Here is a 12,203-nt window from a genome sequence, read left to right on the forward strand (position 1 = left end):
AAGACTGGACACAGTAGAACAAATTGCGCACGATGAGTGTGGGGAATTCAGACCGGTCTGCCTCCTACAATGCCCTAATGAGAGACGCATCAAGAGTGCACCTGCCAACACCACAACAGTCCTTGCGGGCACTGCATCGTCGGGGGCAGGAGTGGGATGTGGCAGGCTGACATGTTTTATACACTGAGTCATCAATATTTTGGCGTGCCCATTTATTTTTCTAGGGGTTACATTGTCCAGGTGCCACAGCAGCTTTACTGTCGCTGCAGGTGTGGTGGAGTGACAGCAGCAGGGAGGAGGGTGGGCTGTCTATGCACATATGTTTAAAGTGTGTATGTCTTTTTGGCCAACCATTTTGACTTGGAATACATAAAATGGAAACAGACCATGGACTCAGAGGATTTGGAACAGAAGCGAGACCAAGTGAGCGGAAGCTGCATTTTCTGCACACAAGTGAATCTGCACACTCACAGCACAATCCATCATCTGCTGCATTGTTGGCAAATGTTAACAAAAATATTTCTAGTGCACATGGTTTAAAATGAGGAGGTGTTGCGTGGGTGAGGGTGGTTAATGTGCTGAAAACTAACCTGTTGTGCCACGCACCGCGCCCAGAGTGCCCACTGCCCTCGCTGTCTCACTCTGCAGTCAGTAGCACCTGGCATCCATAGGAAGAGGGGTGCGGGCATGTGAAGAAAAAAAACAATAAGATCTTACGGACGCATGCCATGTCCTCCGCTACGGACCTCCACAGAAACAAGAAGCTGGAGCCTGGAATTCCTTTGACCAACCAAGGTGTTGCTCTCTTGCTGTGAGAGCAACACCCTAATTGGAGGGAGCAACCTCACTCGGCGCACCACAGCTCCCTGGAGTCCTGCAATGCCTGAAGTGCCATGTAGCGGTCATGTACTGCCGCCACAACCGGCCCTGAGTGCCTGGAGGAGAGGCTTTGCATACCAGCAGTTTTAAAATTAGAAAAAAAGACAGTTGCTGCAAATGACAAAGTCGCCCAGCATGAGTGAGGGTGCCTCAAAGCCCTTCTCACTTTGCTTAGTTGCACATACGCCAGAGGGTAGCCTCCCCTATCAGCAAGTGAGTGCTGCATGGCCCACAGATAAGGAAAGCTGTCACGACCTCAGAGTAGAGGTGACTGCAGCGCCACCTAGCGGGCATGTGCTGCTAGTGCCACCACTGGATAATAAGAGTCACCACAGAAAGAGACTGTCCCTTTAAGCTGCCTATTCTTTTGAAGGAGAAAGACTGTGAACCCCTGCAGAGAGAGAGCCCCAAGAAGCGCAAAGCAACCCAGCCAATGAAACTGCCAAAAGTACAGTGAGGCCAAGGGCAGCAAAGCCTAAGAAAGCAGTGCCCAAAAAAGAAGATAAAAGCACAGCAGCAAAGAAGGTGCAGACCCCCACAAGGCCCTGAGTTCCATTACCCCCTGAGAAGGTTGATTTTGCATTGGCCAGAGAGCAGAGGCCACATGTGATGCAGGAAAGTCCCTGATGGGAGAGTCGCACTGTGCGCCTGTCAGCCACCACTGCAAGTGAGAAGGCAGTGCTGCATGCCCCCTAGTGGTGAACGGCCACAACTACAAGAGAGAAGAATGGGCATGCAAGGTGAAAGCTGAGGGCGCCCACAGAGAAACTATTAGCCCCACCACTGTATGATGGATCACCCGGTAACAAGAACGCATCCTGTGTCCTGCGTAAGGTGAGAGACCGAGAGCATGAGATCAGAGCTGCACTGAGGGCCGCACCTAAAAATCGGACAGCACGGGCAGGAGCCCTTGAAAAACGAGAAGTAAAGTTGAACAACAGAGGCCTCACCAACTGGCCACCCCAGCACCGAATGGCCACCATTGCCTCATCCGTACGAATGTGACATGGAGTAACCGACCCTGCCAAGCCCGCCTGAACTTCGACAGGACCCATCATCACAATGGTGAAGCCTCGAGGCCCAAGCACTACACCCTTGAGTGGAGGTGGAACGAAGATGACCCTCCTTTGAGGCAGTGGCGCACCAAGAAGATCCCTGAGGAAGGGACTGTAACTGTGAGAATTCTGCGAAGAGAGCAGAGTCAAATCTTACTAACAGGACAGACATGCAACAGGTCCGCAGCAAAGAAGAGATACAGTTCAATGAACCGGACACAACCAGTGAGATGTCTATGTGGATCAAGCATGCGACATGTGGCATGACGTCACATCACTGTGAGGAACCTGGTCAGAAGTAGAGAAGCGATTAGCTTGACGTCACATTGTGAAAGATTTAAAGAGAAGAAAAGAGTGGCAGGATGCCACAGTGTGAAGGAGAAGAGGAGAGAAAGGTATGTGACAGACCCGTCACGCAGAAGATCTCGATGACCACAGGTGTACAGGAGAAAGGGAGAAGAGCGACAAGACCGAGGACTTGTGTCACTATCAGAGAGGGCATCCATCAATGCAAGCCAGACAATGGGGTGCAGCGTTGTCACTGGAAGCAGCTCAGCGGGAGTACTGAACATAAGCTGCCTGCATGCGCAAACGGCATATCTGCCCCACGCTTCACAGTGCGACCGTCCAGCCACCTGTCACCAGCTGCTTGACATAGATGGCTTCCTTCCTAGCAACTACATATGCCAAAGAAGAAGAAGAACTGCAAGCAGCTACAGAGTCCCTCCAGTCACACTCACTCCAAGCAAGACATCGCCACATGTAGCCCAAGTTGTTAGATGGAAAAATTGTAATTATTACCAGGTGCATTAAAAGGAACCACCAAAGGAGCATCGCACCACCAGAGTGGAGCCGAACGCCTGCAAAACATCGGGAGACCAGTGAAGCATTCCTGGCACCATGGGAGACTCATCACTCAGAGACCATCTGTTAGACCCCGTGTGCACCCGAGTCCTGCTGAAGAGAGCTCACCCGACCATTGCATCTCCTACCCTTGGGATTTTACTAGTGATTCGGATGTGGCTCTGTTGGGAGTTTCACAGCGACCCCCTTCGCTTGGCCTAAGTGAATTTCTATGTGAGGGATCCTGGCATGAGAGATGAGTATGAAGCTGCTCCAACTACCGGTACCGGGAGGCACCGAAGTCTCAGAGGGAGACGACCTTCTACAGCACTGTCATCCCAGTCTTGGCGGGTTTGCCTTTAATGAAGCCAGGGCACCTCTAAAGAAACCTCTGCAGCACACTCCCTCAACATTCCTGATGCACCCCTGAAGTGAACTATCTAAATAGACTCTTACACAGTGAGACCAGGCAGGACCGAACATCATCGCCCAGGTGTACTGTAACCCCACAGACATGTGATTGCGAGATCCGGACTCCATCCACACCGTATTTTGTTCCCAGAGTCCACTGGTTAAACTCTGGATGCATGCTGTGATGCCAGATGCTCCCAGCTGCACCTGTCCACTCATGACGTCCTGCGGACTGCCTGAAGAGATTCTATGGTGTTTTGTTGTGTTGTTTTCTGTTTTCAAAAAGTTTGACTAATTGTTTTTTTCCCAATAATGTTTAGAAGGGATGTAAAGCCCTGCTGCGCTCGGTCTAGTGTTTGCCAAGGACTGTGCCTCCAGCCACTCTCTGAGGGCTAGCTTCTACACTCACCCCACACCCATCCATCACAGGCAACACCGGCCAGGTGACCCTGCCAATAAAAGAGACCAGGCGTGCGTGCCCTGGGCAAGTTACCAGTATTATACCGATGTGTCTTTGTACCTTATTCCCATAGTGTGTGGGCCCAGACCCCACAACATTACAGTGAGATCGCTCTCCAGTCCCTGATAGACGAGTAGCACCTGGTGCTGCAGGGCTTCACGCTTCTGTGCCCGGGGCTTACTTCAGCACCACGTTCTCGGGGTGGAGTTTTTCCCCACAGCTATGGTTTTGCCAGAATGATGACCTCACAGACTTCAGAGCTGTGAGATGGTCAGCCCGGCAAATGTTTTTTGCAGGTGTAAGGCAAATTTGCACATGCACATTCAGTGCATTAGTAAGCCTGCGGTGAACAAATCTGAATTTGTCATGGGGCAAAAAATAAAGAGGGTGGAGCCCCACATGCCCAAAAAGATGAGGTGCTGCTGGTTTTAATAGCCTATTCTACATGTACATTTTGTTTTCAAAAGCTATCTTTTTTGTAGTAGTAGTTACATTTCTCCTAACTCTGCCCTAACCCTCTTCTTTCTCTTTCCCAAGCTATTCTTGGCATGCATACCTTGATGAGCAACCAACAGTATTACGAGGCTCTGGCAAGCAGCACTATAGTCAACAAAGAAGGTCTACACAGTGAGTACTAAAAATAGTCACCTTTACGTGAGTAACAATGTTTTTTTAGTTATTCTGTAAGAGTAAACAGTGACGATGCACCTTATGTATGACTTGACCTTAGAGTAGACAAATGACAATGTTCACAAACTGAGGTGAATGCTAAAACCTCATAAAATAAGTCAAACAACATAAGCATTAGCATATGAGGAATGTAGGAAATTCTCTATTTCTTTTTTTTCGGTGTAGTGGCCCCATATTTTTTTGCCTTTTGTCAGACCCAATATTTTTGCTGGCTTTTTGAAACTCTGCACTTTAACCCTCCTAACTAGTGGTAAACTGCCTGTGCTCTCCCTTTACAGATGGTTGAATTGTCATGCTCCTAGTTGGTATATTTGCTTACATAGACATACCTAGTAAAGGTATGATATATACCGAAGGACTGTAAGTTAAATATCACTAGTGGACTGCGGCATCTATTGTGCCACCACTACTGTGGAACTGAAAACATGGCTTCAGGCCTACTAATGTAGCTTGGCTGCTGAAGTTTAAATACTGTAATTCGACCAGTTAAAATTAAACCATTTTGACAGGTAAGAACCTCTCTTTTATATATTATTAAGTCACACCGTGTAGACTTTGAAGTCCACAAGGCAGGCTGCATGCTATTTAAAAGTCTGACACATAGAAATGTTATGTTAACATATCCTTACATTGACTAGCACCCAAAAGCTATTTTCCAATGTAGCAGGTATAGTTGTCCTATGTTGAAAACCAGAGTATAGATTAACATCCTAATTTTGTATCTCAGGAATGGGACTAGCTATAAACATAATTAAACAACTATTGTAATAGTGATTAAGAATCCAATTGAATGGTGAACTCTGTTTTTTTAATAAATATTTAGGAAAGGTAACTTTCATAATGTTACTTTTACCTGGCCTGAAGCTCCTGGAGGCTAATTTGCATTTGCTCGCAAATTTCTACCCTGCAGTAAATAGCATTTGAATAGGTGTTAGAAAGGCGTGGAATACCTCACAGGAGCAAGCAGTAGGTTGATGTGAATGGGCAGAAATTACTCCTATGGATCTTCACAAAAATGCAGGGTGGGGTTTTGAGCATCCTTTTTGACATTACTGTGTCACATCTGCTTCAATGTCAAATCCTGCTGGACAGTTCTGCTGGGTTTACATATAGCTCTTAGTGACCCACTTGAAAGGAAGGGAAACAGGAAGACAAAATAATTCATGTGCATCCATGGTCCGGTTTGTGGAAACCCCTACTTTTGTTCTACCAGACTTCTTTCTCTGGGTTTTACGTATAACACTGGGGGTGCACAAGGAAGGGAGACAGGATACTAAAACAATATTTATGTATACGCTTTGTGGTTTTTCGAACACCCTACTTTTGTTCTACCCAGCGTCTGTCTCCTGGTTTATTGTGGGTATCATGGCTGATGCAAACTGGGGTTTAGAGTTAGATGTGGGAGGACACTAGAATTACCATAATGCACTCCCTACACTCGTCACAGTCCCCTGAGCCTATGTTTTGTGTGGCTAAGAACAATTATCCTATTGCCCAAGAGTCATTCCCACCCACTAGCACATGCTAGACATAAAAGTGGCACTTCCAAGAACCCACTTCAGAACACTCCTGGACTTCAGGAAGAATAGTTAAGAACTGGACCTGCTGATTGTGACCTGAGAGGAAACCTGAAGGACTGGACCTGCTTCCTTGTGTACCCAAGACAAAGAAGTGGACTTCACGAGTCAGAAGGTTGACCTCCTGTGCAAGCTACAGGAATACAAAAAGCTACAAGAGGCCATTCCTGCAACTGCCCAGCTGATCAGTGACAACTGACCCAGGAATGCAGCCTGTTGTTGGCCTCTGCCTGAAACCCTGTGAGTTTCTAAGTACCTCCCCTGAGGTCCTGCGAGGTGTCAGAAGAGTACGCCTGTAATGGATTGGGATTTAAAGGACTGAAGTCAGAAGTTAAAATCTTTGAGTAGCACAAGCCTTATTGTTGTATCCAACAATTTTAAGACATGGGCCATTACAAATATGTGCTGAAAGCAGAATTACATGGTTTTAGCTTGTCTGTGCCATTAATAAGAAGGTGGAACCATATGCAAATAATTTCAACAATATACCAAAAGGAGCATTCCCGCCAAACCTGGTATGGCAAGTCCCATCTGGACAAAACAAAAAGCAATCTGAAATATAGTGTTTTCTAGTAGCAAAGAACGATAACACATAAAGGATTTATTGAGACATCAAGAAAGGGACTTCTTCAGCAGCTGCCACACTATGTACCCTCCAATGATAAATTGAACATTCCATTACTTGGGATGAAACCGCACTGAATGTAATAAATGCACCTACAAGGTATAAGACATCCCCAATCAGATGTGCATGAGGTGCATCTTGGATCTCTAGGAGCAGCGAACAAGTAGATCAAATTGTAATATACTCTCCCTACTCAGCAACACTCAACAAAGAAGATAACAAAGATCAAAGACCATGAGCCTGGCTCCTACGTCTTAAACAATCAAACTATTTGCTTTTGAGTTAATTTGCGCCCCTGTGCTCCTATTGACTCCTTCATTGTGATGTATGTTCCGTTAGTACTTTTGTTTTAGCCATATTAACTTATAATGTATTGACAGACATATTCTACACCAATATTGTTAAATAATAATATTGTTAATTAATGCTTGTACTGTGCCCAACCGCAGCATGCCGTACGCACAGTGGTTAATTTGAGCCATTGTTGCTTGTGGGGCCCACTGTCAAGTGGTGTGTGATCAGACAACTATTTGTCATCAGCCAACCAGAAGGCTATCCATATCAAGGACCATGTGCATGTCATTTGACAACCAATTTAAAATCAAATGCTTGAAAAGTAAAGTCAAGTAAAATATATTGTTATTGCCAAACAAAAGGTAGTGCCAGAACATTAAACCGGAATACTCTCTTGTAAAAGAAACATACTGTCCTGTCTTTCGAAGCCTTCTAAAAGTGTTTGTTATTCATTATGTTAGCACACAACTTAATAAAATCCTTAAACCGTTTTGTTTAGTACGTTTTGGCCTTTTTTGTGCAAAAGCACGAATAGATTGTAACGTTTCCCTTGCATATTATTGTACAATGGCTAGGTTCTAACTGGCTCACAATACTTACACAATGAGAAAATTGTTTGATGTAAGTTTTCCACCTCTATCCACTTATACACACCCTGTGTGGAGCTGGGAACCTTTGTGTTCCAAACTACAGTTTAAATTGAGATCAAGTGAAAAAAGAAAATAATTTTCCTTGGGTAGCCTTCTGAGTTCAAGTTTAGGTGATTCTGGACGCGCACTCATGGCTCATGGATCAGTGGCTTTATCTTTGTGGTTGTCCTAAATAGGTGTTGTATAATCCGTTTAGCAGTTCTAGATCTCAGTGACCACGTTGGAATGCAGTGAGGATGTGGGCATATATGACCATTTTTTGAGGCACCTCTATGTACCATGTAAGGTAATCTAAGCGAGACAGGATCCGTCTTCTTGTAAGTTAAAAACAGTGACTAGAATGTAAAAGAGGTTGAGGCTGGTGACTACAGAGTTGATTTTGGAAGGTACAAATTCAGCACTCACCAAAATTTTAAGCTGGTTTTGTGAGTTATTCTGGTGTTTTCATGTTAAACTAAGCACTCTTGGAAAAACGTATTACTTGCTTATTAGACTCGCGTAGCAGACCAAGAATATATTTTTTTAAGTGCTTTGGGTGTCATTCATTAACCTAATTTTCACTGGTTACTCTTTCACAAATGTAATATTAGACGGTCTTGGATATTTAAAGCAGTTTGATTACATAAAGGCTTTTCCTATTAGACAGACGGGTTCTTATCTACTTGGATCCTAGGAAATACCATTGTGTGGTCTGATTACAAGTGGGCTGGCAATCTTGATGCAGCCCGCAATGCGAATTACTGGCTCCATTGGGATTACAAATGATGAAGGGAGTGTTTCATTTTTGAAAGAATATGTGCCGGGCCCAAAATCGCACTGGTGTCAAATGTTCGGGTGCTGATTACCAAGGGCCCAATTCTCAAAGGTATACTTAGACTTGAAGTCTAAGTTTAGACCTGAACTCTACGTTTAGACCTAAAGTCTAACTTTAGACCTGAAGTCTAACTTTAGACCTGAAGTCTAGGTTTATACCTGAAAAAATCTAAGTTTAGACTTGAAGTGTAAGTTTAGACCTAAAGTCTAAGTTTAGACCTAAACTCTGAGTTTAGACCTGAAGTCTAAACTTTTTAGACCTGAAGTTTAAGTTTACACTTCAGGTCAAAACTTAGACTTCAGGTCTAAACTTGGAATTCAGGTCTAATTTTATGTCTAAACTTAGACTTCAGGTCTACGTTTACTGTAAGATAGCGGGTTGACTCAGAAGTAAGATTCCAAGAAATATATGTTTATTGTAGTATAAGGATCTCATCCATGAAGTCAGTCTGCACAGCAGCAAGGGCAGACTTCAACTGCCTAACCTCTAACTCAAAGGATAACATTCTGATCAAGTACATTCTGAGGCACCTAGCAACAGCAGGATGCCACATTTACCTTCGTGATTCGAGCCCCAAGGCCACATAGTCTTGATTTCACCTCATGCCCCTTTCTTCCACCAACATACTCTCCTTGCCCCTTTATCTCACTCTTGCAGAATTTTATATCCCTGCTTACTTCTTTAGTTACCATTTTTCCATCTTACTCTTCCACCTCATTTCTCCCTTAGCTGTGTTTGTCTCTATTACTCTGGGTCAAATCTGGTGATTAAAAATAGTTCCCAGTTTCCAATAAATTGTGCCAGTGGGCCCGACCTGCAACTACCGCTCAACGTAAGCACTACATGGGCAAACACTTCCATCCTCGATGCTTTCTGCACGGACATCTCTGCTGCAAAAAGCGCTTAAAAATGTCTTGGTAAGAAGCAGGATAAACTTGCCTTTATTTAGCCTGAGGCTAAATATAGAACTCTGGTTTTAAACTGAATAAATTATTAATTTAAGCAATTTCGAGTATTAGCAGAGGAATATCGATCATTTTTTTAACAACTCGTAGGAATGCTTTAATTATTTATTCATTTAGGCAGTTACAGGGAATAATGTATGCATATATTTATTAAGTAACATATTTGTTTTAATACTAATGACTGTGCCTACATTATTTACTCATCATTTTTAGTTGTTATACGGTCATTTATAGTTATTACATTTCACGATTAACTGACACTCATTACGCTTAGAAATGGACTGAGGGCAACTGAGGCACAATCTTAGAGACTGTTAAATTGAGGTGGATATTGATTCACAAACACTTATTGTACTGTGTAGAATAAGTACCTGAATACTGTTTTTTACACACTAAAAGAAAGGACTTAGATCGACATTCCTTTAGTATACCAAGAGAGTGAGGCCTTCTATCTGTGACCACCACAGGGCCAGCGACAAGCTGAGGTGATTCTAGGCAGCACTGTTGTGTACTCCCACAAGGAGACAGGAGATTGCAACCAAAGTACTGAAATAAACTTCATAACATGACATGAACTTTAGCTTTGATCGAAATGTGTCCAAACAGCTTTCAGCCATTCAACTGAACCTCTGTCAACTTTGACCCTACTTGTAGTTGAGGAAAGTTCCAAAATGAAAAAAATAGAATGTTCCTGAGTCTTAACATGTTTTTGCAGTGGAAGTGCGCATCGCTTTTAAAAACATACTGCGTCATTCTAAAGGTTTGGAGTGTATCAGCAAAAGGCATTACATACAAAAACTCTGGGATGTGGCATGTGAAAAGCTTGTGTCTGTTAAGTACTGCCATATATTGTGCAATTGTGCACACCTGTTTTTGTCTTTCAGGTGTTATTCAGCCTACTCAATATAAACATGTTCCTGACGAAGAACCGAATTCCACAGACGTAGATGAAACACTCGAACAAGTAAAGAACAATGAGCCTGACCTCGAGGAAGTCAATCTTAATAATATCAAGGTAATTTATTTTTTGTGAGTATGATGAATGAACAGAACAACACACGTAGAGAAATGTAGCTTAAAGATGGCCTCAGTGAGGTGGGTGGTCTTCCACAAGCCAAGATTGTGGCGTAATGCTCTTGCCCCTGCCCAAATCTCCACCATTGCCCATAAAAGTCTCACAATGAGAACACGCCAATAGCAGATATATCTGCCTTCCAGCGGAGTCTACCCCCTCAGTTGGATGGGAGCAAGGCTGGTTCTGGTATTTTTGGGAATGTGCCCCTCTAATTTGCATACATGACCTATTCAGGGCCCCAGAAGCTGTTTTGTTGAGACTTCTCCTGGGCCACAGCTCCTCCTCTCAGCCACCTACAAGCACCTCTTTTACAGCCCATTTCGGTCTGAAGGTGTGAAAATTGAGTGGGGGCTGAGAGTTAAACCTGAGGGGCGCTAAAGTGCTGACAATGGGCGTCCTGCAGTGTCTCTGAATGAGCAGCCGGACAGGAGCGTAACAGCAGGACAAACCTGCAAAATGTGTCTCCTCATTGGCTGACATTTCTGTGGACATATGCAGGTGGCAAGGGATGGTATATGCTACGCAGTGCAATCTACTCTTAGCTCTTACAAGCGGCTCAACTAGGTTGAGAAATTATGTGTATCTACACTATTAGGTGGAGAACCCAGTGTGAGTGGTTGGGAGGTATGTTTGGGGATGTGGTATTGTTTCTGAATGTTGGTTGCCAATAACACATGTCTGGTAACATTTTTCTCACTACAATAACATGAACTACAAAGTTTCAACACAAGTTTGTGCATCATGCATGTGCATCATGCCCGCACCTAAAACATAACTTTAAAAATAAGTATTACATATTTTCCATATTTAAAATCAAATAAATAATGAGTTAGCAATTCATAATTAATTGTTAATTAGCTATTACCGAATTAACTTTCCAGCCTAGACCCCTACACACTTAACAGCATGCAACTACAATAAAATCTAAATCATTTAAAAGTCCATAATTTAAATACTTAAAATTCAGTTAAATAACGGATTTACAAATAATACTGAATCATAACTTAATTACTGAATAAATAACTTCTCACTCTATATCCCTACAAACCCAGCATCCTGCAACTAAAATGTGAGGCCCAATAATCCAGTATTCCATATTTTACATCTTTAAAAATTCATTAAATAATTATTTAGAAATTGTTATTAAATTATTAATTAATTATTATTTATGTTCCCACCCTAGACCCCTACAAACCTAGCAGCCCACAACTAAAATACAAGAAAAATAAGGAAGTATTCCATAAATTACATAATAGAAATCAATTAAATAATTAATATTAAGCGTTAATTAATAATTCCCACCCTATCCCCCAACAAACCCGATAAACTGCAACAACACTATAAATTGCTATAAAAAAACTTAAAATTATAAGCTATATTTTAAAAAATAATCTTTATATAAACAATAGTTACACATAAAATAAATGTATCAACTAAAATGCATTCAAATAATTAAAAAACTATATTTTTACCACTATATTATAGAAAACGATAGTAAAGACATTGATATTATCCAAAAATATTTACTTACCTCAAAAATGATATTCTTGTCAATGATATTTGTGCATCACAATATTTGTGTATCACAATATTTATTCTCTGATATTTCTGCCTCCCGAAATTTTTTATCAGATGTTTTGTTCAAATACCATTTTAGAGGCTGCCGTTAGACAAAATCTGTTTTCTGGCAGCCTATATGGCATGTTGTATCATAATGCTTGTTTACAATAGTCCTGATGAAGACCCTGCCTAAATGGGAATCTGGCTCTAAATGTTGATGTAATTAACATTTTGGACTGAATTTTGTTCAGATTGTTACCAAGTGCCTGGGTAAGAAATATTTATATCTGCACTTTTTGTCCCCA

General features: G+C 42.5%; 1 protein-coding gene across 3 annotated transcripts in view; it reads left to right on the forward strand.

The window, feature by feature from the left end:
• The window catches only part of TMOD1 (tropomodulin 1), a 696,901-nt gene that overhangs the window by 576,392 nt on the left and 108,306 nt on the right, over nucleotides 1-12,203 (forward strand). For all 3 annotated transcript variants that reach the window (XM_078676321.1, XM_078676322.1, XM_078676320.1), the window contains exons 5-6: nucleotides 4,186-4,275; nucleotides 10,148-10,278. In XM_078676321.1, the coding sequence (XP_078532447.1) occupies nucleotides 4,186-4,275; nucleotides 10,148-10,278 (221 nt within the window). The remainder of the gene's footprint in view (nucleotides 1-4,185; nucleotides 4,276-10,147; nucleotides 10,279-12,203) is intronic.

This window comes from Lissotriton helveticus, chromosome 2_1 (genome assembly GCF_964261635.1).
Source record: "Lissotriton helveticus chromosome 2_1, aLisHel1.1, whole genome shotgun sequence".
Lineage (NCBI taxonomy): Eukaryota > Metazoa > Chordata > Amphibia > Caudata > Salamandridae > Lissotriton > Lissotriton helveticus.